This window comes from Oreochromis niloticus, linkage group LG1, assembly GCF_001858045.2.
Source record: "Oreochromis niloticus isolate F11D_XX linkage group LG1, O_niloticus_UMD_NMBU, whole genome shotgun sequence".
In the NCBI taxonomy this organism is placed as follows: Eukaryota; Metazoa; Chordata; class Actinopteri; order Cichliformes; family Cichlidae; genus Oreochromis; species Oreochromis niloticus.
This window is the reverse complement of record NC_031965.2, coordinates 35,972,201-35,998,793: the sequence shown is the minus strand read 5'-3', so window position 1 is coordinate 35,998,793 and position 26,593 is coordinate 35,972,201. Positions and strand designations below refer to the sequence as shown.

The following is a 26,593-nucleotide window of genomic DNA, read 5'->3' as shown; positions in this document are numbered from 1 at the left end:
ATGGAACAGGAGTAACAACTAAAGTGGGAAAATAATTAGGAAAACTGTTATGAAACTATGATAAATATGAACCAATTTAGACAACTATCACAGCTCCTTCCTGAAACATCCTTGCTGCAGGAAAGAGTGCTTTCCCAGATCATTCATTCCAACAGCAGTTAGACTCTACAACTCCTCAATCACGATGTCATAATTCACTGGACTTTGTGGACATCCATGGTCACCATTCATGCACAATGCACCTTCTATGTTTATGGACGTGCAGGTATACAGTATATGTATGTATATGTATAAATATGTATATTTAGTGTGTACATATGTGTGTTCGTGTACATATCTATACGTATAGATATCTATTGCTTCATAGGAACAGTAGTGGTAGAATGGTTATGTTAAGATATGTTTTTGAAATGTTGTTTTGTATCGTTGTTTCCTATAATATTTATTGTTTGTGTATTTATTTATTAATTCATTCATTTATGTTCGTGTTGCTGTGTGTGTTTCTGTATTGTTCAATACATTAGAGTTCAGGTGTGATTGCAATTTGTTTGTAGGATTATTCAATTATTTTGTGTTTCCTAACATGTTAGCATTATAGTTACTGTAGGCAAAGAATTAATATATATGTTGTTCCATGGTTTACTCGTGTTCAGCTTCCGCTGTACCCCCTGTTTCTGGTCTATTTGTTAGTTTATTTTAACTGGTGGTTTCTTCTTTAATTGGATGTAATTGTTATTCGTTTTTGGTTTTCGTTTCAATTAATAAGTGCTGTAATGGAATGGAATTTTTATTACCTTTTGTTTTCTCTTTCCTATGACTTAGTGTTCCTAATGTGTTTAAGCAGATCTCCTCCCACCTGTTTCCATTTGGCCATTATCCTTGTTTTGTATTATTTTTGAATTACAACATTTTTGAAATTTGACGTTTTATGCACTGTCCAATAAAGGCTTGATTTAAATTTGCAGCAAAATGTGTCACATAAAACTTTTGGGAATGATGTCCATAAAATTTGAAGCAGAAATATTGTTTCAGTGACAAGATATAGGCGGCAATCACTTTTTGGCAGCTTGAACATGACTATTATCGGTATTGATGTTATTTTAAAAGTTATTCAGCAGTTCTAATGGACTGTTTGGGATGTAATATGTCACATATAGCCCTTCTGGATGATATCAAACAAGTTTGAAGGAGAAATATTATTTCAGTGACAAGATATAGGCCACAATCACTTTTTGGCAGGTCGAAAATGGCATATTATGGGTATTACTGATCCTTTAAAAGTTATTCAACAGTCCTTTGAGACTGTTTGAGATATAATGTGTCACATATGACCCTTTTGGATGATACCCAACAAGTTTGATGCAGAAATATTGTTTGAGTGACAAGATATAGACCACAATCACTTTTTGGCAGGTCGAAAATGGCATATTATGGGTGTTATTGTTCTTGTACAAGTTATTCAGCAGTTCTAAGGGACTGATTGGGATATAATATGTCACATATGATCCTTCTGAATGATATCAGTCAAGTTTGAAGCAGAAATAGTATTTCAGTGACAAGATATAGGCGGCAATCACTTTTTGGCAGGCTGAAAATGGCATATTATCAATGTTAATGTTCCTTTAAAAGTTATTCAGCATTTCTTAGAGACTGTTTGGGATATGATGTGTCACATATAACCCTTTTGGATGATACCCACCAAGTTTGAAGCAGAAATATTGTTTCAGTGACAAGATATAGGCCACAATCACTTTTTGGCAGGCTGAAAATGACATATTATCGGTATTAATGTTATTTTAAAAGTTTTTCAGCAGTTCTAATGGACTGTTTGAGATATAATATGTCACAGATGACCCTTCTGAATGACAACCACCAAGTTTGAAGCAGAAACATTGTTTCAGTGACAAGATATAGGTCACAATCACTTTTTGGCAGGTCGAAAATGGGTATTAATGGTCCTTTAAAAGTTATTCAACAGTCCTTAGAGACTGTTTGAGATACAATGTGTCACATATAACCCTTTTGGATGATACCCAAAAAGTTTGATGCAGAAATATTGTTTCAGTGACAAGATATAGGCCACAATCACTTTTTGGCAGGTTGAAAATGACATATTATGGGTATTAATGTTATTTTAAAAGTTTTTCAGCAGTTCTAATGGACTGTTTGAGATATAATATGTCACACAGGACCCTTCTGAGTGACATCCACCAAGTTTGAAACCGAAATATTGTTTAAGTGACAAGTTATAGGCCACAATGACTTTTTGGTAGCGCTAAAATGCCATGTTCTCAGTCGTTATTCTGAACAAACAAGAAAGAGTCATGGTGATACTGGCACAATAGGTCTTTATTGTTTTAACTACTATTCGACAGTCTTATAACAAATATGAACAACGAGAGTAGACATACTAAACCTGTAGGCATTAATTATTCCATCGTCATGCGTGTAGTCATTCGTGACTGCGCTACACACTGAAAACAACCTTCTGATAAACGTCATAATTCGGTTATATAAACGTTAAAGTTCCATAAATGCATACCTTTGCCTAATAACAAAGGCATAAATGTGTTTGGGTTCCCCCCCACGTTATATCAGTTGCACGGAAGTAGCTGGCAACGCAAGTAATCCGAGCGCTGCAGCTTTAAGCAGCTGCGCGCGCTCCCGCGGACGGCAATCAGTTTCTGGCAGACGATCACTTTTGGGCACAACACCGGAAACTTATCATACAGAGGTCCGTTGGTTGAGTTGGGATAAAAATTCTCAATAGAGTTTTTGAGCTCAGCAAGGAAATCTTGTCAGTTCATGGACATATGATGCGGTGAAGGCATTTCAAGTGAAGCTGTCACAAATCATCCACCAGTGCAACTTGCCTTACTTTCCCTGTTGCCAAGTAATGTTGAACCAAGTCAGCGGACTTTGCTGAACTGTACCTGTGCAGATTCAGATGGAGCTGCAGTGTAATGATTCACTCAAGGGAAAGTACGACACTGAATGGCCCGCACAGTTTAGTAGTTCCATTCCTGAAGCAATGCCCCAGGTTCGCCTACATGCGACTCGAACCTTGTGTATGCTTTCATTTATTTTTTCTGGGGTTTTTGGCTGCATGTTCATATTTCTAACTTGCATAATTTTGACAGGATATATTTTTATGAAGAGCAAAATATTTAAAGTTAAAGTTTATTTTTTTTAAGTTTATTTAATCTGGAATAATATTTCTGTCTGTTTTTATTCATATTTATGTTGAAAAAACGTTGATTTAGTGTGTTCAAAAAATGTTTATCTTGTTTGGCCCGCGACCTAAAGTGTGCCTTGAGTTTTGGCCCCCTGTGCAATTGAGTTTGACACCCCTAAGAAAACAGGAAAGGCAGATGCTGAATGAGGAACTGAAACAAAAGGTATAAATGTAGCAGACTGAGGGAGCACCCCTCTGATCTGCAGGAGGCTTTTGCGCTGTGCTGTGTGCACGGTAAATAAAGAAGTTGTTGAATTGAAATGTTCTGTCTCGAGTCGTGTCTTACTTACTTACCAGATCCGAATCCAAGAATTGGGGAGGGACAGGTTGGTCCCGCAACATCTGCAATAGCATTTCTATTACAGAATTTTTTTATTTCACAGTGTGAGAGACTGAAACTTGTATCATCTAGAGGCCCTTTCTTTTAGATGCTATATAACCAATGACAAGGTAAAGATGGGGACTACAGTGGGACTATTCAGCTTGGTCCTCCTTTTTAAATTGATCATGTTTGCGGTGACAATCAGACGAGTTTGGACTCTACGCAAAACCAGTTTTGTGTTGCTATTAAAATGTTAACGTTTTTCTTTCAGCGTGTCACTTGAAAGTTAAAAAAACAATGAATTATTCTTCTCTCAGTCATAAGTGGATATTTCTAAATTTAGAAATATTGCGCTAATGGAAGAAAGCAGCAAGGGTTGAAGTAACGCATTACAGATATTCACGTTACTGTGATTAAGTCGATTTTTTTGGGTACTTGTACTTTTATGTGTAATTTTACTCATACCCATAATTTACATCATGTAAGCTACTCTTGATGCAATCGCGACTGTGCCAATTTAAGATGTAAGCAAAGAACAAACTCTGCTGCAACAGCAGGCACAGGTGTCTAGAGGTACTGCACAGTGGAGTATAAACTAATTTATTGACTCAATATTCGGAGACAAAGAAGCCAAAATGGAGACATAAGAGACAGCACTGTCAACCGTGAAAACGATATAGAAAAGACGGAGGACGAGTGCCCGTGGCCGTACCTGGAGGAATTTGCCATGTACAGATGGATAAAAGGAGATAGCGTCCAGATGCAGTGCAAACTTTGTTTGACCTCTACAGTGATATCAGCTTACAAGATTTCAGTGTCTAATCTAAAAAACACACGCTGAGGTAAGAGCTTTTACAATTATACGTGTACATATTGCTTTCTTATTTTTCATGTGTGTTAAGGTTATTAGTTTGGCCAGATATTGTCACTCCCATTGGTTAGCCTGATACTAAAATAAGACAAATAATAACGTGTTCGTGCATGCATGCATAATTGACAATTCTTAGAAATGTTTTAGCTTATTATTTGGACAACCGCCATCATTATAATAAATTAAATCTTTAGTCATTTAAAACTCACAGGCCCTACAATCAGCTGGCCTATATTTAAAAAAAAAAACTGGCACACAGTGCTGAGCTGCATCTTAAATTAATCTTCCAGCTCTCAGTTGACATATAGCAGAGCCCGACTGACTGACAGTATCATTTGCCTGATATAGGTCTTCGTTTTTGCGCTTTCCTTAATTTAGTTTTGGTATATACACATATAATTTGTTCTCTTAGTATTTTTAGGACTTGAATGATACCGAAAATTTTGGCGTGATTCTGATAAAAAGGAGTTAACATTACAAAGAATTGGTCACCATATTACAACCTCAAGCCAAAGTCATCTCCAGACCCACTGTCTGTGCCAGAATCTGTGAAGCTGCTGATCATATGAATTCAATTCAATTTTATTTATATAGCGCCAAATCACAACAAAAGTCGCCTCAAGGCGCTTTATATTGTACAATAGATCGCACAATAATAAATACAGAGAAAACCCCAACAATCATATCATATGACCCCCTATGAGCAAGCACTTTGGCGACAGTGGGAAGGAAAAACTCCCTTTTAACAGGAAGAAACCTCCGGCAGAACCAGGCTCAGGGAGGGGCGGGGCCATCTGCTGCGACCGGTTGGGGTGAGAGAAGGAAAACAGGATGAAAGACATGCTGTGGAAGAGAGACAGAGATTAATAACAGATATGATTCGATGCAGAGAGGTCTATTAACACATAGTGAGTGGCTGGAAAGGAAAAACTCAATGCATCATGGGAATCCCCGGCAGCCTACGTCTATTGCAGCATAACTAAGGGAGGATTCAGGGTCACCTGGTCCAGCCCTAACTATATGCTTTAGCAAAAAGGAAAGTTTGAAGCCTAATCTTGAAAGTAGAGATAGTGTCTGTCTCCCGAATCCAAACTGGAAGCTGGTTCCACAGAAGAGGGGCCTGAAAACTGAAGGCTCTCCCTCCCATTCTACTTTTAAATACTCTAGGAACAACAAGTAGGCCTGCAGAGCGAGAGCGAAGTGCTCTAATAGGGTGATATGGTACTACAAGGTCATTAAGATAAGATGGGGCCTGATTATTTAAGACCTTGTATGTGAGGAGCAGGATTTTGAATTCAATTCTGGATTTAACAGGAAGCCAATGAAGGGAAGCCAAAACAGGAGAAATCTGCTCTCTCTTTCTAGTCCCTGTCAGGACTCTTGCTGCAGCATTTTGGATTAGCTGAAGACTTTTCAGGGAGTTTTTAGGACATCCTGATAATAAAGAATTACAGTAGTCCAGCCTGGAAGTAATGAAGGCATGAACTAGTTTTTCAGCGTCACTCTGAGACAGGATATTTCTAATTTTAGAGATGTTGCGCAAATGGAAGAAAGCAGTCTTACATATTTGTTTAATATGTGCATTAAAGGACATGTCCTGGTCAAAAATGACTCCAAGGTTTCTCACAGTGTTACTGGAGGCCAAGGTAATGCCATCCAGAGTAAGAATCTGGTTAGATACCATATTTCTAAGATTTTCAGGGCCGAGTACAATAACCTCAGTTTTATCTGAATTAAGAAGACGACTAATGAAGACGACTTTGGTTGCAGCATTGGATATAGTCAAATGTGTTGCTACCACTACTGATTGTTAGAGGTGGGACTCACCATACACCCCACAATAAGATATTATTGATTTTTTTATTTTGCGATATTCTGAGTATTGCAGTACGATATTTTGTGATTTATCACATTTTTTTCTACTGCAGATTCTGTCCATAAAGGTAAACTTTATAAATATTCATTTTATCTAATAACAAAGTCTCACACTCAGTCTTTCTCTCATTTCAGTCAGTTTTTTTGAGGACAAACTGAACGGTTTGTATTACAGTCTAGTCCAACTTAACCGAATGCAACCATCTGGTACAATTATAGCTATTCTGAACTATGCAATTTGTAAAAACTATGCAGCCCCTTCAGCAACTGAAGAATTTAGAAGTAAATTAAAACAAAATATAACTTTACATTAAATAAAAATTTTTTTAAATTTGAATAAATTAAAGCATGCTGTCTTAAATTAAAAAAAGTAAATTGTCCTGTTTGTTGCTTCCCTAAAAAAAGTTAAACACATTTGGGCAGTGAAGTAATGTCAGCATTCTAGCCCCAGAATGCTAGAACCTTAGAAAAATTAAATAAATGAAACTTGTATGTTTTGATACTTACTAAAACAATACATGAAAGTGGCCACTTTCATGAGTAAATTATATAAGCCTTATATGATTCACTATATGAAGTAGGCCACATCTGATGCAAGTCTTTTATAAGTTTTTTCTATTTCTTTTCCAAATGGGTAGAGTGCTCTGTTTTGCTGTGACGATGTCTCCAGCCTTCGAGAAGACTCTTTCAGCCGAGACACTAGTACCTGGGATGCAAAGGTATCTTTTTGCCAGCGTGGCCAGGAAAGCATAGACTTGTTCATGGTATTTCCACCAGCTTAGTGGGTCTTCTGTGAGTGCCAGTGGCGTGACCTCCTGGTATCTTTTCACCTCCTCCTCAGCTGTGGCAGATAATGATTTTGGTGGGGCTCCAACATCACTATAAGTCTGACCAAGCAAGTCTGTTAGCCCACACGACTTCCTCATCTTGGCTGGTATGAGAGGGGGTCTGGGATTTTGTTCAGTGTCGTCAGATTCCTCATGATGTTCGTGGGCTTCTGGCTCAGAGATGGGCTGCTGCCTCTTTTCTTCCTGTAGAAAACCTACACACATACAGAGAGAGAGAGAGAAAATAAATAGGCTCATATAGGCTCTATAAAAACACCCCACGAGTCCTCAAATACCTGTGGAAGCTGATGAAGGTAGCATGGCAGAAAGGAGTGATTCCAAAGGCTTGGCGAAGAGCAGGAGGTATTCTGATCCCTAAGGAGAAGAACTCCTCATCCATCAGCCAGTACCGCCAGATCAGCCTGCTGAACGTAGAAGGAAAGATCTTCTTCAGTGTCTTGGCCCAAAGGCTATCTACCTTCCTGCAAAGAAACAACTATATTGACACATCAGTGCAGAAGGATGGCATCTGGGGCTTCTCGGCATGTCTGGAGCATGCCAGCGTCGTCTGGCACCAGATTCAAACTCCCAAGAAAGAACGAAGAGACCATCATGTGGTCTTTTTAGACCTTGCCATTCACCTTTGGGTCAGTTCCGCACGAGATCTTGTGGATGGCCTTCAACTATTTCAGCGTACCAAACCACATCACAGGAGTGGTCAATACCTACTTTCAGGATTTACAGTTTTGTGTGACAGCTGAGAACACTACCACAGCCTGGCAGCATCTGGAAATTGGAGTAATGGCAGGCTGCACGATTTCCCCTCTGGCATTTATCATGGCAATGGAGTTGGTCATGCGGGCATCCCGGTGGGTAGTGGGAGGTGAGAGGCTCAAGAGTGGCCTTTGTCTTCCTCCCATTAGGGCCTTCATGGATGACATGACCATCAGTACAACAACAAAACCATGTACTAGGCAATTGCTACAGAAGCTCCAGGAAAACATAGAATGGGCAAGAATGGAGTTTAAGCCAAGTAAATCTCGTAGCATCTCCATTATAAAAAGAAAACTGACAGCCGAGCAATTCTATATCAGTGGAGAACCAATTCCAACAGTCTTAGAGAAGCCCATAAAGAGCCTGGGACGGTGGTATAATGCAGACCTCAATGATACGTGGAAACTAGAACAATTAAGGCAGAACTTGGCTGATGACCTCCAGCGGATCAACAACACTACACTCCCAGGGAAACTGTGTCACGGCTGCCTCCAAAGAGAAAGGACTTAAATGCTGGGCGCAGAACAGCACGTAGGAAGTTTCAGTGACAACGTTTATTTTCTCAACAGGTGTACACAATCAGAAAACTGAAATGTGAGTTTAACAAGAACTAGATGCAACAACTAAACCTAAGGGGTTTATGCAGCCTGAGCTAGGTAAGCAATCTGATCGCTCGTCAGTGGAAACAGCTGTTCCAAGGATTGGGCTGAAGGGAGAGTCAAACTGGTTGGCTGGGTCCGGGGAAAGGGCCAGAGTCACTGGAAATAGAGTACAGACATTCAGGTATGGTTCGGGAGGAATATGGGCAAGCTGTTTGTTCTGAATTTTCCCTCGCACTGCTTACTTGCGGTCAGTAGTGGCGTGGAGGGGTGAGTGGTCTGGGTGAGTGGTCTGAAATCCGAAATCCCTGGCATTGAGGCAGGGAGGCAGGCAGTTGCATGGGGCGAGAAACCCGTGAGACTGTCAGGAGGTCCAGCGTCCAGATGGTTGTTCTTCAGTGGAGATTCGTGTCTGGCAACTTGGTGCGTGGCTATGAAAGAGAGATACAGAATGAGATAAGGTAGTTCGCAAGTCGTGTACAAAATCACAGCGGTGGCCTGCACTAACTAGGGTTAGCTGAGAATCTGGCGAAGAGAGGTCGAGTGCGCTGGCCTTATGAGTCCCCGGCTTAATTACCCACAGGTGCGAGCAATAAGCAGAACACAGAGGCTCCTCCCACGGGTGGAGATGCTGGCTCGGAGGGAGAAACACTGGCACCCACCCAGACCATGACAAACTGAAGCTCTGGTGCTTCCAGTTTGGGTTATTACCCAGGTCTCACGCAATCATGCCAATCGACTAGAGAGGCTAGTGAGCTCCTACGTTAAGAAGTGGCTCGGACTTCCCAAGTGTCCCAATGCTGTCATTGCCCATCCCTAGCCTGGTTGAGGAGTTCAAATGTGCAAAAGTGAGGCTTGAGATGTCACTCATGGACTCCTGGGACCCCATAGTAAGAGGCACTGCCCCCACCCTAGCAATGGGGAAGGAAGTGGACCCCAGCCACATCTGTGCTACAGGCGAAATCCGCTCTTCAGCATCGTGACGTGGTGGGTCACGTGCAACAGGGTAGAGGAGTATTTGGTCTTGGCGCAGTAATACCTTGGTGGCAACAGGCATCTGTAACTGAACATCACAAAATGGTAGTGGAGGAGGTGCGACAACAGGAGGAAATATGCCAGAGCCGTGGCACTGGCCAAACAGGGTCGCTGGATGAATTGGGAGAGTGTGGAAAAGAGGAAACTCTCATTGAGTGAAATCTGGGGCAAGTTTCATCATCCGAGCGACATATGATGTGCTATAAATCTGCAGCCCAATAAATCTGCAGGTGTGGTTTGGAAAGGACCCATCCTGCACCCTGTATACAGTCCCAGCAACACTCAAGCACATCTTGGTTGGTTGTAGGACTAGCCTTACTCAGGGCAGATACACATGGAGACACAACCAGGTTCTCAGGTGTCTAGCCGAGAAAGTTGAGTGCAAAAGGAAATCCATTAATGCTCAACCTTTCATGAACCAAGAGGAGCGTCAGTTTTCATCAACATTTGTCCAGGAAGGAGACAAGCCGAGGACAAGCCCCTCAAACCCAGACCTGGGCCTGCTAAAGGCTGCTAGGGATTGGCAGATGCAAGTGGACTTGGATTAGAGACTAATTTTTCCCACAAAGATCATAACAACTACTCTGCGACCAGACCTCGTCCTTTGGTCTAACTCCCGAAAACTTGCTTGGGATTGAGATTGGGATCAGAGGACAGGCGCAACGGCAGGCTATGAGAGAACTAGCTAACACTGCTGAGAGGACCAGTCACTGGCTATGGTTAAAAAGGGCTGACATCACTTGGGCAGCTAAGGCAGTCAGCTAACCACGAGAGAAAAGAAATATTCCGCTCTTCTCCCCTCTGCTCTTCTTCCCTTTTCTGGGAGGCAGTGGGGAGGTAAAGCGTACAGCCCGATCCGGCGGGGAGGTGTGGGAAGCCAGATCGGGTGCCCCCCTTCCAGCTCTCCCTCTGCTCTCTCCTATCTTGTCCCTTTTGTCTTACTTCTCTCTATCACCTTTTCTATCCCTTTGAAGAAGTTAGGCTCCATAAATGCTGAAGAGGTAAGTATTATTTCTCAGTTGCAGTGAATAGATAGAAAATAAACTGTAGGAAACTAAACAGAAGAAAGAAGAAGAGAAATAACAATTTAACATAAACCAGTGACACACTCCAGGGCCTGATCAACCCTGGCAGGGCCTCCTTGGATGAGTCTAGTGATAATGGCCAAAATAAACACCTGATAAATCCAAGGTCCACTACTGATGATGTGTCCCAAATTTAAAATGATAATCTAGATCGATCTCTAATCCCTAAACCTAACCAAGGAAGGAAAAGGGCAGATTAGCCTGGGTAAAAGACCTAAAGTTGAGGCACACAACGATGTGTGCTGCTGGCAAAGTTTCTGGGCTGCCTTTCCTCATAACAGCCATCCCTCAACAGTCTCTCCATCTAAAGCAATACATCAGGGACTGTAACACCTAGTCCTTTTAACTGAATAAATATGTTATATCTTTTAGTATGCAGTAATATGTTGTTTGTCGTTTAGTAAATTATAATTATTGTATTTAATTGTTAACTTGAACCTTACTAATATGACAAAATATTAATGACCTACTAATATTGTAAGTAAGTTATTTAAAATATAACACCAGAATGTTTGCTTACCTGAAGGGTTATAGCCTCAGCAACCACTCTGGCATAGGTTTCCTTTCTTTCCTCTGGTGACAGGAACGGCAGGGTTTTAAAACGTGGGTTGAGAGCTGATGCTGTGTAGAGGGTGTTCCTCTCGACTGTGCAGGTATATCTCTTTTTAAGGTCTTGACTGATACTTTGCTTGATGTTTCTGACCAGTGCTGTGTCACCAATGTTGTCTTGGGTGTCATGCAACAGCTGTGCTAGCAGCGGTGCTACGAGAGATGGAGTAGGATTCTTTTCCTCAGACAACACAGTAGTCGTAACTTGCATTAACTTCAAAACCCGAACAATTTATTCAGTTTTCCCAATATCTGTCTCATTTAGAGTAAAGATATCTGTGCTACTCTTTCTGACTTCAGGAGACAGCAGCGTGGCACAAATGGCAGGTTGTTGTTCAAGGAAATGCTGGAGCTTGTCATAAGCACTGTTTGATCTCGTGCAGACGTCGGTCTTGTACTTGTAAGTTGGGAGCTGCAACATTTTCTGGTTTTGCTCCAGAGCGTGGTTTGCCACTGTGCTTCTATTGAAAAACACAGGTATGCGTCGCACTCTCCCCATGACCCTGGCTACTGCAAGCAGGTTTAAGGCTCGTTAAGAGTTAAGGCTCGAACACTTACCATGCAGGTATCCCGCTAGTTGAGTGGCAATCGCCATATTAGAAACATTGTTGGTGACAACCACCAGATTTTTGTTGGCAATCCCCCATTCCTGTGCTGCATTTTGCAGGAGATTGGAGATTGTTCGCTCCGCTGTGACTTTCATGTAATGGAACATAAGACAGCAGTCGCCAGTCTGCTGTGAGATAATGAGCTTTTATAGTCACATATAAATCTACAGCCTATGACGTCCATGGGTTGCAAGCAAATGCAACCCTTTCTGCTGTGCTCAAACTTTCCTCAACTTCACGCTTAAAGTCTATGTAGAGATTGGGTACGGCTGTGTCCGTGAAAAAACATCGTGATTGTATCGCATACCTGGGATCCAGCATCTTGAGCATATATGAAAAGCCCTTGTTTTCCACAATGTTGTATGGACGCAGGTCTTTGCAGATGAAGTACGTGATAGATTGTGTTTTTTTCTTAGCTTGCTCTGAATTGGGAGATAGCTTTGTTAAGCCAAGAGTGTTGGTTGATTTTTCAGTTGAGCTGATTTAGAGCTAGCTTTGCCGTCCTTGGTTAATACTATTTTTGGATGGTGCCATGTAAGATGGACCCTCATGTTTGTAGTATTCCCAGAGTACTTTATTTTCATATGACACACCTTGCAAATTCTGTGTGTTATATCCATCTCATTTTTCTCATCCTTGTTAAAAAACCCAAAATAAGTCCAAACGTTTGATTTAAATGCAGATGACGCTTTCCTGGTTTGTTTCTCTGCCTCCATCTTTGTTTGATCAACTTTCCCATGTGCTGACCTAACCTCTGCTGACCTCACTAGAGTTCAACCGCACCATCTGGTGGACTGGAAGTTTTGCTGTCCCTGTATCGATACATTATTAACAAACAAAATATTGCAATACTACACAGTATAGATGTTTTCCCCACCCGTAGTGATTGTTGGTGCCAGGCCATTTGGAACAAAACTGGCCGGTCTCATTTGGCAAATGAAGTGGTAGAGGACAGGTGTGAGTTACAGATCATTAATCCCAATGCAACACGGTGGAATTCAGCCTAACTTGCCATTGAAATGATAATACACATCATTAATGAGAATGGGGAAGATGCCATCAGGAGCATTTCTGAGGAGTTCAAGGTGAAAATGTGAGTAAAATTAGAGACCTACCAACATGGTTGCAAATTTTGTGAATTTTCCTTAACAAATATTTAATAAGGAGATCCCTAGGGGACTTCTGTTGTGATTTGGCGCTATATAAATAATATTGAATTGAATTGAATTGAATTATTATAGTCATAGTGGGTTTTGTTGTTGTATCTGACAGGTTGAGTCCTGTAGAAGCTGCATTCCTAATGCTGGGCAGACACTGTGCGATTTTTTTCAGTCGCGCAATTCAGCTCCTGCTCAAACTGTACGATTGACTTGCAGGGGTTAGAAGTTCATAGGTCACGATGCAGGGTCTCACACTATACGGCCCGATGCTCTGATGCGACCTGAGTGCTCACACTGTGCGTACATGCACAACACGTCGTGTTGCTGTTTCCGGAAGAAGAACCCAGAAGTCAACCGCCAATAAACAATATTAAGAAGAAGAATCCGGAACTGGGGAGACTGTAATCCGGGAAATTTGAAAATGCTCACCAAAGAGAAACACACTGCCTTAGGAATGTGTGCCATTCTGTGTGCAGAAAGATCTAAAAAGAAAAAGCGACTGCGTGTATGGACAAGGAAATGGCTGGGCAAACGTGGGCAGTACGGTCTGTCAATTCTACAACGAGAACTGGAGGTAAGCAGCAACAGCTAAATTGCACTTACCTACAGGACTTTATCTGCATGATGATGGGTAAATGTTTCAAGACATCTGACGCTTCTACTTTCAGTAGGCAACCTTTAATTTTAGCCTATTAGTATTTTATTTAATTGGATTACTGGCCATTAACTACAGTACTTTTACATTTTACTTGAGTAGCATTCTAGTGAATGACTTGAACATCTACCAAAGTGATTTTTGGGACATCTTTCTGCTTTATACAACATTGGTTAAATATCAGTCCGACTCTTTAATTATCAATAACATTCAACCACTATTATGTCGCTTTGTTATTGGTGTGTTCTTGACTTTGACTTTGTTCTGTGTAAACAGGTAGATGATATGAGGGGTTTTCGGGACCTTCTGAGAATGTCTGTGGAGGACTTTAACTATCTCCTGGAGAGGGTTAGTCCTGCTATCATCAAGAAGGATACACACCTCAGGAAGGCCATCAGCCCCAGGGAAAGGCTTTCAGTTACCCTACGATTTTTGGCAACAGACAAGTGTGTGGACATGAAAATTCTGTAATGCTCCCTATAAACTCCCTTAAACTATAGAATGCTGGGCATGAGGCAAGGTCATCTATCTATATCACATGAAGAAATCAGTTCACCCATGCAAGTACATACATATTTTTGCTCTTCTATACCAGTTACACTGGCCCTGTAACTGCAAGTCCATCTATCCACCTACACACTAGGAATACGTTCATACTACATAAGCTGCTACTACTGCATTATATTCTACATCTGTCACCTAAAATCTGTCACTCTACAAAGCTCCATCCATGTCCACTATCCACCTGACACTATTTAAGACACTTCAACTCATTAAGTTTCCAGTATAGGATTGGAAGCACCACACTGAGCAGGATTGTCATGGAAACATTCACAGCTCTTACCTGTGCACTGTATGAAGATTACTTGAAGGTAATTTTGACAGGAAATACATTACCCATGCTCATACTATTACTATTATTACATAAATACAAAAATATCTTCCATCAAATTGTGCAAATAGTTCTGCAACACTCCACAAAATTGAGGTAGGAAAGACACATAGTAATAGTGTCGCAAAGAAAATTCTAATGTACAATTTTAATTAACTGTTGGAACATTTAAAACATCTGAATGAAGCTGTAATTTGAATGGACTGTGTTTACAGCAGGAACTAGTAAAGTTGAACTAGTAAACTCGAAAATATTCTTAGATATAACTGTTTGAAATTTATTATTTAAGTTACTCAGAGTTGAGCATTTTCAGAAAGCACATTGGCTGGGTTGGTGGGGCCTGGCAGTCTGGGGGGGGGGCTGGACCTGATGAGGTTGGGTGGGATACCAAGGTGGCCTAACCTGCGAACCTGCAAATTGTGTCACGGTTCTGGGTTCGTTGGACCCAGTATTTTGAGTTTATTATGCTTTGGTTTATTTTGCATCTGGGATTGTTTTCTTGTTCTCTTGTTGTGGTGATGATTATGATGATGTCTATTATTAGAGTTTCATGTTTCTGTTTATTTGTGTTTAAGGAATTGTTCTTGGTTGTATCTCACGTTTAGTTTAGTTCAGGTTCCATGTGTCATTCTCTGTCTGTCTCTCAGTGTCAGGTCTGCGTCTTGGTGTAGTGTTCTTGTTTCCTGTTTTATTGTGAAGGTCTGCGTCTCATGTGAGTGTGTTCAGTTTTACCTCTTGTCTCGTCTCATTAATTACTCCCAGCTGTGTCCACCACCTGTGTGTAATCTCCCTGTTGTTTCTCTGTGTGTATTTAAGTCACGTCTTTAGTCATTGTAGTTGCTGGTCCGTCTGTGTATCCACCACGTTTCATCCGTGTGTCCCCTGCTGGCATCATTATCGTCTTCCTTCTTTCATGTCCAGGTCCGTGTTCTTGTTCATGCGCAGTAGTTTAGTTGTCCCAGTATAGTTTAGTTCTCCGTTTTGCCGTTTGCCTATCTTTATTTCGTATTCAATAAATCTCCTTCACACCTTCACGCCTGCCTGCGTTTGGATCCTTCCTTACCTTTTCGACACGGCTCTTCTCACTCGCTGTGACAAATTGAGAGTGGTGGCCTCCCTGCTCAGCCTCCTGCGTGTCATAAATCATGTTCATGATGTTTCTTTTGAGCCGCAGCTGTAGAGCTCTGTCCTTTATGTTTCTCAACTCTGAGGCTACTTGTTGGCCAAACAGCTCCTCAGAATCTGCATTAGATGCCGATAGCGTTTGCTGGACCTGCTGAAGCAGGGAAAGTTTGGTCATCTCAATGCTGTGCTCTGCTGATTTTGGTGCATGTTTTTGCACTCTAGGTCTTTTAACAAGCCGACCTGTGGACTCTGAGATTGGTGGACTGTTTGAGGTGTTTTCCTCTTCCTGGCTCACTGAAACTGGGCTAGTGGTGTTTGAAGACATAAGGACATCTGCTTCAATTCCCATAGTGGACTGATCCTCATCCCCCTCCTCTGTTGCGCCTATGTCCTCTGACTCTGTTCCAAGCTGTAGGAAACCGTACCAAAAGCAGACAAAGGGAAAGTGATAAAGATCTAAACAGTATTAGTTACATCAGACACTAATTTTACACTGTATATTTTGTGGCATTTATTTTACTAAAAACATTTCAACTGAGAATTACCTTTGACATCATTCACCACAAATATCCCTTCATAAGGTGTGTGTATCTGTGTATGCTTTTAAACTACTTGGTTATGAACTTACTCTCAGAGTGGACTCAGTCTGTCTATGGACAACATGTGCCTTCAAGAAATCCAAATGTTTTAAGATCCAGGTCTGTTTGGGAGTTGGTGGTTTCTGGCCACTGCCACTAGGTTTCGGTTTGAGCAGTTTGCCATACTGCGTCCGAAGTGATGCAACCCGGGTTTTCACCTCATTCACTGAAAAATTTACATTAACATGTACTTTTTATTTAAATAGTTCAGATTCAAAACTCTCCCCATACTAAAGTTAAAACTGCAGTTTGAGAGAGTGTTTACTTGGAAATTAATTATAAAAATAAATATTTCTGAAAGTCGATTTATAGGGTTTGTCTCTTTTGTCTCTTTCTCTCCCTCTCTTTCACTCAGTCACAAACACCACTACCACCATCAACTTTGCTAAATTGCGACAAAAATTACCAGGAAGCTGCAATTGGGCAGCAATCTCCATCCAACTCCTGTCACGTTTGTTGCGGTCATGGTAATTTTTTGAAGCCACATCAAAAAGGCTTGGATGAGCTTGCCAAAGTTCAACCAGTTGTGCCTCCATCGCTTGTGTCCAGACAATACGCTGCACTGCCATGCTACTCCATCTTTTTCGCCGACGTTTATGTGTTTGCGCGTGCGCAGTGTGTGAAGCTGCGGTGACACCCTCACGACGGTTTGAAATCCTCCCGACCAAGCGATTGATGATCGGGAGCTGGTCGTGAGGTATTAATCGCTTCTCGTTACCCCACGTATACTACACGATATACGACACACGATGAAGGCGAAACTCGGGCCGATCACCAAAATGGTCGCACGACTCAAAAATCGGCTCAAAATGGGCCAAAAATCGCACAGTGTATGCCCAGCTTAAGGAAGTACTGTACCACCATGAAGGCACTGGTGAAAGCTACAAACATCCTCCAGTCCGAGTCCACTTCCTTGGAGTCTTGGATTAGATAGATATAATACATGCTCTAATCATTCTAATAGAATATTATGGTCAACAGTAGGTCTAGAAGGACAAGTACAGAAATAAGTCCACTGTCAGAGGCCTTAAAAAGATCATTCGTAATCTTCACTAAAGCTGAAAACAGCTCTGAAACCTGGCTGAAACTTCAAAGCCATTCCTCTGCAGATGCTCAGTTAGCTGTCTGACAACTACTCTTTCAAGAATTTATGAGATGAAAGGAAGGTTAGATAGTGGCCGATAATTAGCTAAGACTGCTGGGTCTAGAGATGCTTTTTAAGTAACGGTTTAAATGCTGCCAGCTTGAAGGCCTGTGGTACATAGCCGATTATTAGAGATAGGTTGATCAAATTTAAGATTGAAGCATTAATTAATGGTGGGACTTCTTTGAGGAGTTTTGTAGGAATGGGGTCTAAAAGACATGTTAGTAATTAAAGTTTTTGTTATTTTGAACAATTAAGAAAACCATAACATAACAACCCAAAACAACAAAAACCACACTCAGTGAAGAAAAATGAATACATAAATAAATAAAATAAATAGATAGATAAACTGTTGCACACACAGTTAATTCTTAATTCATACTGTATCTCACATTGTCTTCATGTTGTAGGCCCATATAAACAAAAAAACTGTCCCATTGTTCTGTTAGAGTCTCTGTCTTGCTGCTCAGTCTTCCCAGCATTTTCTCACATGCGGCATTTTCAGTCATTTTCTCCTTCCACTTTTTTAGGGTTGGAGTCCGAGGGTCTTTCCAAAGTGTTAAAATGAGACGAACACACGTCACAATCCCAATGTTTAACACTCTAAAGCCTGCTTAGTCTAACTTTGGCACCTCGCCTCTGTTCCCCAATAGGCTAACGTACCTTTTCCTTCTTGGCACTTCCAGCACAGGTTGTCTTTACTGATTCCCACTTTATAAAGTCTCGTTGGTGTATAATAGTACCTATTGAGAATTTTATATTGAATACATTTGCCTCTAGCTTCCCTAATGTAGAACCCATTTTCAGAAATAATTGAATCCCATGTTCCCTCATCGAAGGAACAATCCAGATCTTTTTCCCAAGCCCTTTTAAGACTTTTACATATGTTGTTTTTAACTCAGTGACATAAATGATACCATTTTGATGCCTTTGCAGTTAAGGGTGAAGTGCAAAGAAATTCTCTATGACATTTTTCTCCTGAGACAATTTTATTTTATCTTTCAGACAGTCTCTCATTTGTAAATATTGCCAAAAATGGCCGGGTACTTCCAAATTAAACTTTACTGTCAAATCATTGAAAGACATAAACATGTTATCTTCATATAAATCACTTATTAATCTTATGCCTTTTTTGTGCCACTGTGGCCAATATCTAAAAGATATGTTGATGGTTTGGAGGAAGTAATTGATGAAGTTATCAGATCAATTGGACAGAAAGACTAAATGCATATTAATGGTACTTAAAATAGCTGTAGATAATGTTTCGTCTGTGAGATGGTTATGAGTAATTTTTTCTTTAGTGGTTAAAATTTTATGTGTGACGATGTTCATAAAGTCATTACTAGTTAACGTTAACGTTTTTGTCAGCCTGGCTACAGTGCTGAAGAGAAACCTAGGGTTGTTCTTATTTTCTTCAATCAGTGATGAATAATAAGATGCTGTAGCTTTACAGATGGCTTTCTTATAAAGCAACAAACTATTTCTCCATGCTAAATGATTATCTTCTAAATTTGTGACACACCATTTCCTCCCCAGCTTATGAGTTATCTACTTTAGGCTACGTGTTTGAGAATTATACCACGTCTGATGAAGTGAAGAGGTAAAATTATTAACAAGATAATTGACCTCTGTTGAAGTAGTGTTCAGGTAGCTGCTCTGCTTTGTGTTGGTACAGGGCATTGAAGATGATAAGAGTGGGTGGATTATATTCTTAAACTTAGTGAAGGCACTTTCAGAAAGACATCAAGTGTGATAAAGTCTACTCCCCACTGCTGTGTAATCAATTATTGTAAATTTAAATGTTATCAGGAAATCATCAGACAAAAGAGGGTTTTAGGGAAACACTGTTAAATGTTCAGTCTCTCTTCCATATTTTAAAACAAGATCTAGAGTGTGATTAAAGATATGGGTGGGTTCTTTTACATTTTGAGAGAAGATTTGGAAGAGAAAGACCTAACATTTAATAATCCACATTTCACTGTTTTCTTTTTGTGTGTTTCGGATGAAGCATGTGAGGATTACAATATGAAATAAGAAGTTATCTATAAGTTTTCATTAAATTGCTAGACAGATAAGCTACACAAAAACACCAATGTGTGTTGGAACAGAAATGGGAAGTGATGCTTTAACACAGAGATGAAACACAATTTCATTGATGTTAATAATATTAAAATAGGAGCCATGATTGCCTTTAGGTATCAGGAAGAAATGCTTGCCTTCACTATCAGACCTTAAACTTGGTCAGTGGGCTCCTCTCATCTAAATTCAATATGCACCTGTGGGATATTAGGTTTTGGTTCCCCCGATGCTGCCAATTTTACAGTGCAACTGTCCAGGAGTGTCACGGTTCTGGGTCGATGAACCAGTGTTTTGATTTTTTTGTATTATTATTAAGCTTTGATTACTTAATAGGTTATCTGTTGAGTCTGTGTTTCCACTGGCCCCGCTAGTTGAGAGACTTATTCCTCATGAAGAACGGAAAACAAGACAGAACATCTTCAACCGGTCTTTTACTCGCTAACGAGGGAAGTTTTGGTCAGAACCAGCTCTTGGAGCTCACGCTCCTCACCTGTCTCTAGCCCAAATCCTTCAAAGAGCAGCTGTTCTCGTAGCCTTTTTATTGACAAACTGTTACAGTTCACACAATACACATCACAGCACCTCCCTCCGTAAAACCCCCCTTGGTTACAAAGACAAGGCACTATGTGTGTGTATGTGTGTGCACGTGTATGCATGTGCAAGAATGTGTGTGTGTGTGTATGCATGTGAGAATGTGTGTGTGTGTGTCCTCCTGCTCACCAAAAGGGTCATAAAAGCATGAAGCTTACAACACAAGAAACAGATCTTTAAGATGGAATGTATCTACAATAAAATCTCCCCCAGCACAGAGTGGCTGGAGAGGTGGTCAGGATCAAAGAAATGGCTTTGATCCTACTGCTTGAACTAAGACTTCACAAATTTAAGAAACACAATGACAATATTCAACAATCTGACTTAACATTATCATTACTAGTCTTTTGGTTCATGGTTCTGTAATTTCTAGCCTTTAGGTTTTTAATCTTTGTTCCCTCTTTTTCCTTGCCAGTCATGTCTCTGTGTGAAGCTGTATGTATGAGTCTGTCTGTAAGGGTAGTTGGTGTGTTTCCTGTCTTATTTTGACAGTCCTGCTCTTTGTTCAGCCCAATGACTGTAGAAAGCATGGACAACGCGACAGCTCCCCAAAAATGAAGCCAAAACGTCTCTATCGCCCCCTGGTGTCTGGCTGCAGTATAGCTCATAAACCCCGCCTCCTCCTCCTTTTTCAGTAAGTTAAACATGTTTGTAACCTAATCCGTAACTAACGTCCTTAGCAAGGTCCTGAGACCTAGCTAGCTAAGATGAGCACTGGGCTGTTGGGGAAACTTGTTTGTAAGGCTCGTTTAGCTAATTCGTGCAGGTGAATGAATTTAATGAATTTAAAGAAATCAAGAGAAATGCCCCGGGCTGCTCAGTCACTAATTACCGTTACTGTACTTTTATTATAAGTATCATACTGTAGAAACAACAGGCTGCACTCTGCTTCAGCTCCTTTGCAGAGCTTTTTATTAAATATCTTCAAACAGCAGCATGTTTTCTGTCTCTTGCCACATCTGTAAAGACAGTAACACCAAATTTAAAAAAACAACAACTTGTACTTCAGTAACCCCTCATTAATTAGTAACTATAGATTAAATAGAAAAGCCCAATATTTATGTACTGAAACCAACTACTTCCGCTTACAGCTTAAGTTAAAATGTATGTTTAAAACCAGGCAAAGACCCTGTATATCCCTCAAGCTATCGTCCAATATCCCTTATAAATGTAGACCTCAAAATAATCTGCAAAGCTCTCTCAAAGAGATTAGAGAAAATAACCCCCCTCTTAATTCATCCTGACCAAACTGGTTTCATAAAAGGTAGGCACTCATCAACAAATACACGTAGATTACTTAATTTGATAGACTACTCATACAGTAAAAACCTTGAAACTACAATATTTTCTTTAGATGCAGAAAAAGCGTTTGACAGAGTTAACTGGAAATTTCTATTTGCAACTTTACACAAATTTGGTTTTGGATCTTCTTTCATCAACTGGTTAAAAATATTATATAATTCCCCAACAGCTTGTGTCAGAACAAATAACCAGACATCCTCCAGCTTCTGTCTCCTGAGGGGCACCCGGCAGGGATGCCCACTCTCCCCTTCACTGTTTGCAATTTTTATCAAACCACTAGCAGCAGCAATTAGACAGAATTCAGTAATTAAGGGCATAAAATGCAAGAACGTGGAACATAAAATCAGCCTTTATGCGGATGATGTGTTACTCTTTCTCCAAAATTCACAAACCAATATCTCTGGGGTGATTGAACTGATAAACTCTTTTGCAAGAATATCAGATTACTCAATTAACTGGTCAAAGTCTACAGTCCTTCCGATTAATTGCTCCTTCCATAATTCCTCTTCTACTCCACTGCAATCGGGAAATATAACATATTTAGGTATTAATGTATCTCCCAAGCTTGCAGATCTAACTAAATTAAACCATATCCCACTTTTAAAGAAGGTAGAAGGTGATCTGGCTAGGTGGAAATATCTACCCATATCACTCATGGGAAGGATTGCCGCTATAAAAATGATGGTATTACCAAAAATAAATTATTTATTCTCAATGATCCCAACTAAACCGCCGCAAGATTGGTTCAGATCTCTAGATTCATATATGTCCAAATTCCTTTGGAAAAATAAGCCCCCACGTATAAGCTTAAAAATACTACAAAAGACCAAGGATAAAGGAGGATTAGAACTACCTAACTTTCAGCACTACTTCTTAGCCAACAGGCTTCAGTTTATCTCAGGATGGCTAAAACATACCCTCTTAGATGAACCTTGGCTAGATGTAGAACAAGCACTTTGCAATAATCTAGAGATTTCAGATCTACCATTTATCAGCTCAAACATCCAACGACATGAATGCTTCAAAAGCATCAACATCAGCTCTTCTCTGACAGCATGGTGGGAGTTTCTGAAGTTGACAGAGTCTTCATTAATCCCATGCAAACGTACACCTATCTGGAACAACGCTGACATATTACAAAACAATAATATGATAAACTTTTCAGATTGGAGTAGTAAAGGAATCAAATATTTAGAACATATACTAGAAGGAACAGAATTTATTCCATTTGACAGACTAGTTACACAATATGGGATCAACAAGAAAAGATTTTTAGAATATCAACAAATTAAATCCATAATAAAAAAGAGATTTAAACCGGGTCAAGTTGAACTACAAATGCCACCAAGTGTGGTTCAATTTCTTACTCTTAAAACCCCCAAATTACTATCCAAAATATACAGAATGCTTTCTAAAACAGATGAATCAATATCACTTCCTATTGCAAAATGGGAAGCGGATTTATCAGTTAACTTTGACCAAAACTTCTGGTCTCAGATTTGCTTAAAAACCTTTCATCTAATTAGAAATCCCAGTCTTCAATTAATTCAATACAAAATACTACATAGAGTGCACTATACAGGCCATCGGATGTTCAAGATGGGCTTTACGTCTACCAACAACTGCTCACACTGCCAAACCAATTCACCGGACAATTATATCCACGCTCTTTGGTTCTGTCCACCAGTTCAGAAGTTTTGGCGCGAGATATGTGAAGACTTATCAAAGTGTCTGCAATGTAACATTCCAACTTCCCCTTTAGTATGTTTGTTGGGCAGCTTAGATAATGTCACTACGGAAAAGAATATAGCCCATATGGTTTTCACTGCCCTATGCATAGCCAAGAAAACAGTCCTCATGAACTGGAAAAATAAAAATAATCTTAATTCTAACCAATATAGAAATTATCTATTAGATTACATTAGTCTTGATACAGCCTCTGCCACCACATCAGATCAATTGCTCTGGGCTCCTTTGATCAGCTCCATCACCTAGTGGGGGTGGGGGGTCTTAGTTTGGTCCCACCTTCACTGTTGTGATTGGTGTGGGGGTAGGGACAGGCTTAGGGCATCAGGGGGTTCTCCGGGAGCATCTTCCTTGGGGGCTCAACCCGGGGTAGCGGTCATGGCCAATTAGGGGCTCTGTTGGCTCTTAGGTGACGGTTTCCTCGTGGCTGCGTGCAGCAGGGCTAGGGGGGGTCTGTGCTGACGGACGTGGGTTACTGACCTGGTAGCCTGGCTGCCCCTGGGTGGGTCCGGGATGGGCGTGAGGTTCTGGGGCACTCCGTCTCTGGGCTGGGGCCCTGGCCAAGCCTCAGGGGCTTGGGTCCTGGTTGGTGTGTTGCCGGGGTTGTGGGCGGGTGGGTGTATGGGGGCCCAGTCCTGGCGCAGGGTGCCGCCTGTGCATCGAACCACCTGGGGGGCTCTTCAACTGGTGGGGGAGGTTGTCACATCCTGCAGGAGATTTCCTCTCTTCAGGAACTCTCTCTGCAGGAGGGGGAGATACAGGAGAGGTGGAGGAAGATCTCAGCCTGGGCGTCTATTGTCTTGTGTAGTCTGGAAGATGAGTGGATGATGGGGTGGGTGCAGTTTTCTCTGTGGTGGGGTCAGGTGGACTGTCCCGGGCTCTGTGGGGCCGGGCGGCGTTGCTGCACTGGGCCCCGGTCCGGATGGGCCTGGGCCCCCCTTTCCCTGGCGGGTTGCAGAGTATGGGGGTGCCTACTGGGTTCAGCGGGGAGCTGGCCCCAGGGAGGGGTCACTTGCCCCTCCCTTCCTTCCCTCCCCATCTCCAGCTGCCTCCCTCTTCCCGCTCCACCACAATCACCCACACATGCAGGGCCTTGGGGTAGGGGTGTGTCACCAGGGTGCAGAGGAGACATCCCCCCCCTCTGTCCCCTTCTGGCTGCCTCTGCCTCAATTTTATCCCACACCTTAGACATTCACATTACTCACACTCTCATTACACATACATATAGGATCTTGGGGGTGGGCACGCTACACGGATTCCAAATTACCATCAGGGTGTACACCTCACCCCTGGCGTCGTTGCCCACCTCTCAATTTTAAATACACGTAGACATTGAGGGCTAGCAGGAGGGGCTATACGCTTACCTGCTGCTCTGGCAGGTAGCTCCATGCCCTCCTGGGTTTTAAATGCACCTTAGAACACACATACATCAACACTACATATGAGCGGGTGGAGGGAGGTTTGGAGTCTTCCTACACCCCCGTTCTCTGCGGCCTGCTGGAGCGGGGGGGCTAGGAGGAGGAGTTGGCCGTCCGACTGGGGTCTGGAATGTGGGGCCTCCCTGCTGCTGCGGAGTCGGGGCAGTCTGCTTCTCCCCACCGCAGGGAAAAGGGTAACACCACCTGGGTCTGGGCGCAGTTTCCCCCTCCAGGGGCAAGGGTACCTAGACCCGGGGCTTAGAGTACGCTTGGGGAGTGTGATTGTGTGTACAGTGTCTCTCTATGTCTGTCTCCACGTTGGGTGAGTGTTGAGAGCATGAGGGTGGGAATAGATGTTTGTATCTGTGTGTGCCTGTTTGTCTGTGTCTATATGTCAGGTTGGGTATCAGACGCCACCTCTCTGGGGACATCTCAGGCCCTCCAAGGTTTGGAGGCCCATCTCCCCCCACCACTTCCCCTGCCGGTGGCAGACGCCCTCAGACATCGGTGCGTTGGTGGTTCTTTGTGTCCAGGGGTGGGCGCCCAGGTACCCACCGGCTCACTCCTTGGCGGCTGCTTATCGGGGCACGGAGCCTGGGGCTCGCTCGGGCCACTTCGGGGATGGGGTGCCCTTGGCCTCTCGGCCCGGGGCTCGGTCACTCAGGCACAGCTGGCTGCCGGCGGAGCTCACGGGCACGTCACTGCAGCCCCCCCTGGCTTCTGCTCCGCGGCTGCTGAGTGACCCCTCATCTGGGACTCTCCTCAGCTCTTTCTGGGATAGTGGCGCGGCTGCCCCTCTGTTGGTCTTCCTTGGTCTCTTGTGTTCTGGGGCCTCTGGATGTCTGGAGTTTTGATCTCCTCCATACCTGCTTCATGCCCTGGAGGACGGGGCAGTGGCCCCCCACACCCTCTAGCAGATCATTACATGAAGGAACCTTTTAAAAACAAGCGCGTTCATGCTCACAGGTGCACACACGGGTGGTCACACACACAAACTACACCCTTTTTGGCTCCTACCTCAAAGCACACACTGCGCTGTCGATCTCACGTGCTGCACAATAATGTTTAATATTTAGTATTTACTGTCAAATTCCCATATATCATTGTGATCTTGTTTATTACTCTCGTTTTCTTCTGCTTGCTTTCTTTTTTCTTTCTCAACAGGTGATCCAGGTGATCGATATATGTATTTTTTGTCTGCTTATTCTGTTGGTTTTTGTTTTTTGCCCTTTTTCCCCGTCCCTCTTCTCAGGTTTTTTTTTTATTTTTATTTTTATTTATTTTTTTTATTCCCTTTCCCTCTTTCTTTCTCCCCTTTCTTTCCACCAGTCAAGTCTGTCCCGTATTCAGCAAGTGAAAATAAAATAAACAATAAAAGGTGAATCAAATGGACCATTACGGCAAGGCTGGGATGGTCCATTTGGTAAAGTAAATCCGTTGGGCATCTTTCTTCGCCTTTAGACAATAATTCTGATGGCAAAAGAACCAAACGGGACAGGTTAAAAAAAGAAAAAAAAAAAAAAATGTATGTTTAATCTTTCCACTGATTAATTTTTTTATCACTGACTCTGCAACAAACTAAGTAAAAAATATACAAATATTCAGGTTAAAAAAAACTGTGAATTATTGTTAATGAGATATGTTCACAAATTCACCTGTGCAGTACTCTGTACAGCTTACATTCTTTAAGAGAAATAATTTGATTCATTAATATTTACCCACGCAGCAGCTTCCACACTGCTGATAATACCTCGGTATGTTGGTGACCAGAATGCAGCAGCAGACTGTACCAGGACTGAAACCTGCTCCATCATCTCATAGTAATGGATTGCATTTATATAGCGCTTTACAATTCCACTATTCATTCACTCACTGATGCAGGCAAACCACAGTTGTAGCCACAGCTGCCCTGGGGCAGACTGACAGAAGCGAGGCTGCCATATCGCGCCATCTGGCCAACACGGGCCAAGTGTCTTGCCCAAGGACACAACAATCAGAGAGAG

The 26,593-nt window shown here is 41.9% G+C and overlaps 1 protein-coding gene and 1 long non-coding RNA gene across 3 annotated transcripts; both read right to left on the bottom strand.

Moving 5' to 3' along the window:
- Positions 1-6,895: 6,895 nt before the first annotated feature.
- Positions 6,896-10,278, bottom strand: LOC109202436 (uncharacterized). Its single transcript, XR_003220540.1, has 3 exons — positions 8,749-10,278; positions 7,427-8,662; positions 6,896-7,345 (listed from the first exon to the last, which is right to left on the bottom strand). It is a non-coding gene; the product is annotated as an uncharacterized LOC109202436 (long non-coding RNA).
- Positions 10,279-15,352: 5,074 nt separating this feature from the next.
- On the bottom strand, positions 15,353-16,922 carry LOC112847147 (uncharacterized). 2 transcript variants are annotated; one of them, XM_025908155.1, is made up of 4 exons: positions 16,717-16,922; positions 16,301-16,476; positions 15,913-16,081; positions 15,353-15,820 (listed from the first exon to the last, which is right to left on the bottom strand). In XM_025908155.1, the coding sequence occupies exons 1-4, from the start codon at positions 16,877-16,879 to the stop codon at positions 15,795-15,797; spliced, it is 534 nt and encodes a 177-aa protein (XP_025763940.1). In that variant the 5' UTR covers positions 16,880-16,922; the 3' UTR covers positions 15,353-15,794. The 2 variants fall into 2 exon arrangements, with proteins under 2 accessions (XP_025763940.1, XP_025763937.1); XM_025908152.1 differs by having other exon boundaries at positions 15,353-16,081.
- Positions 16,923-26,593: the final 9,671 nt, after the last annotated feature.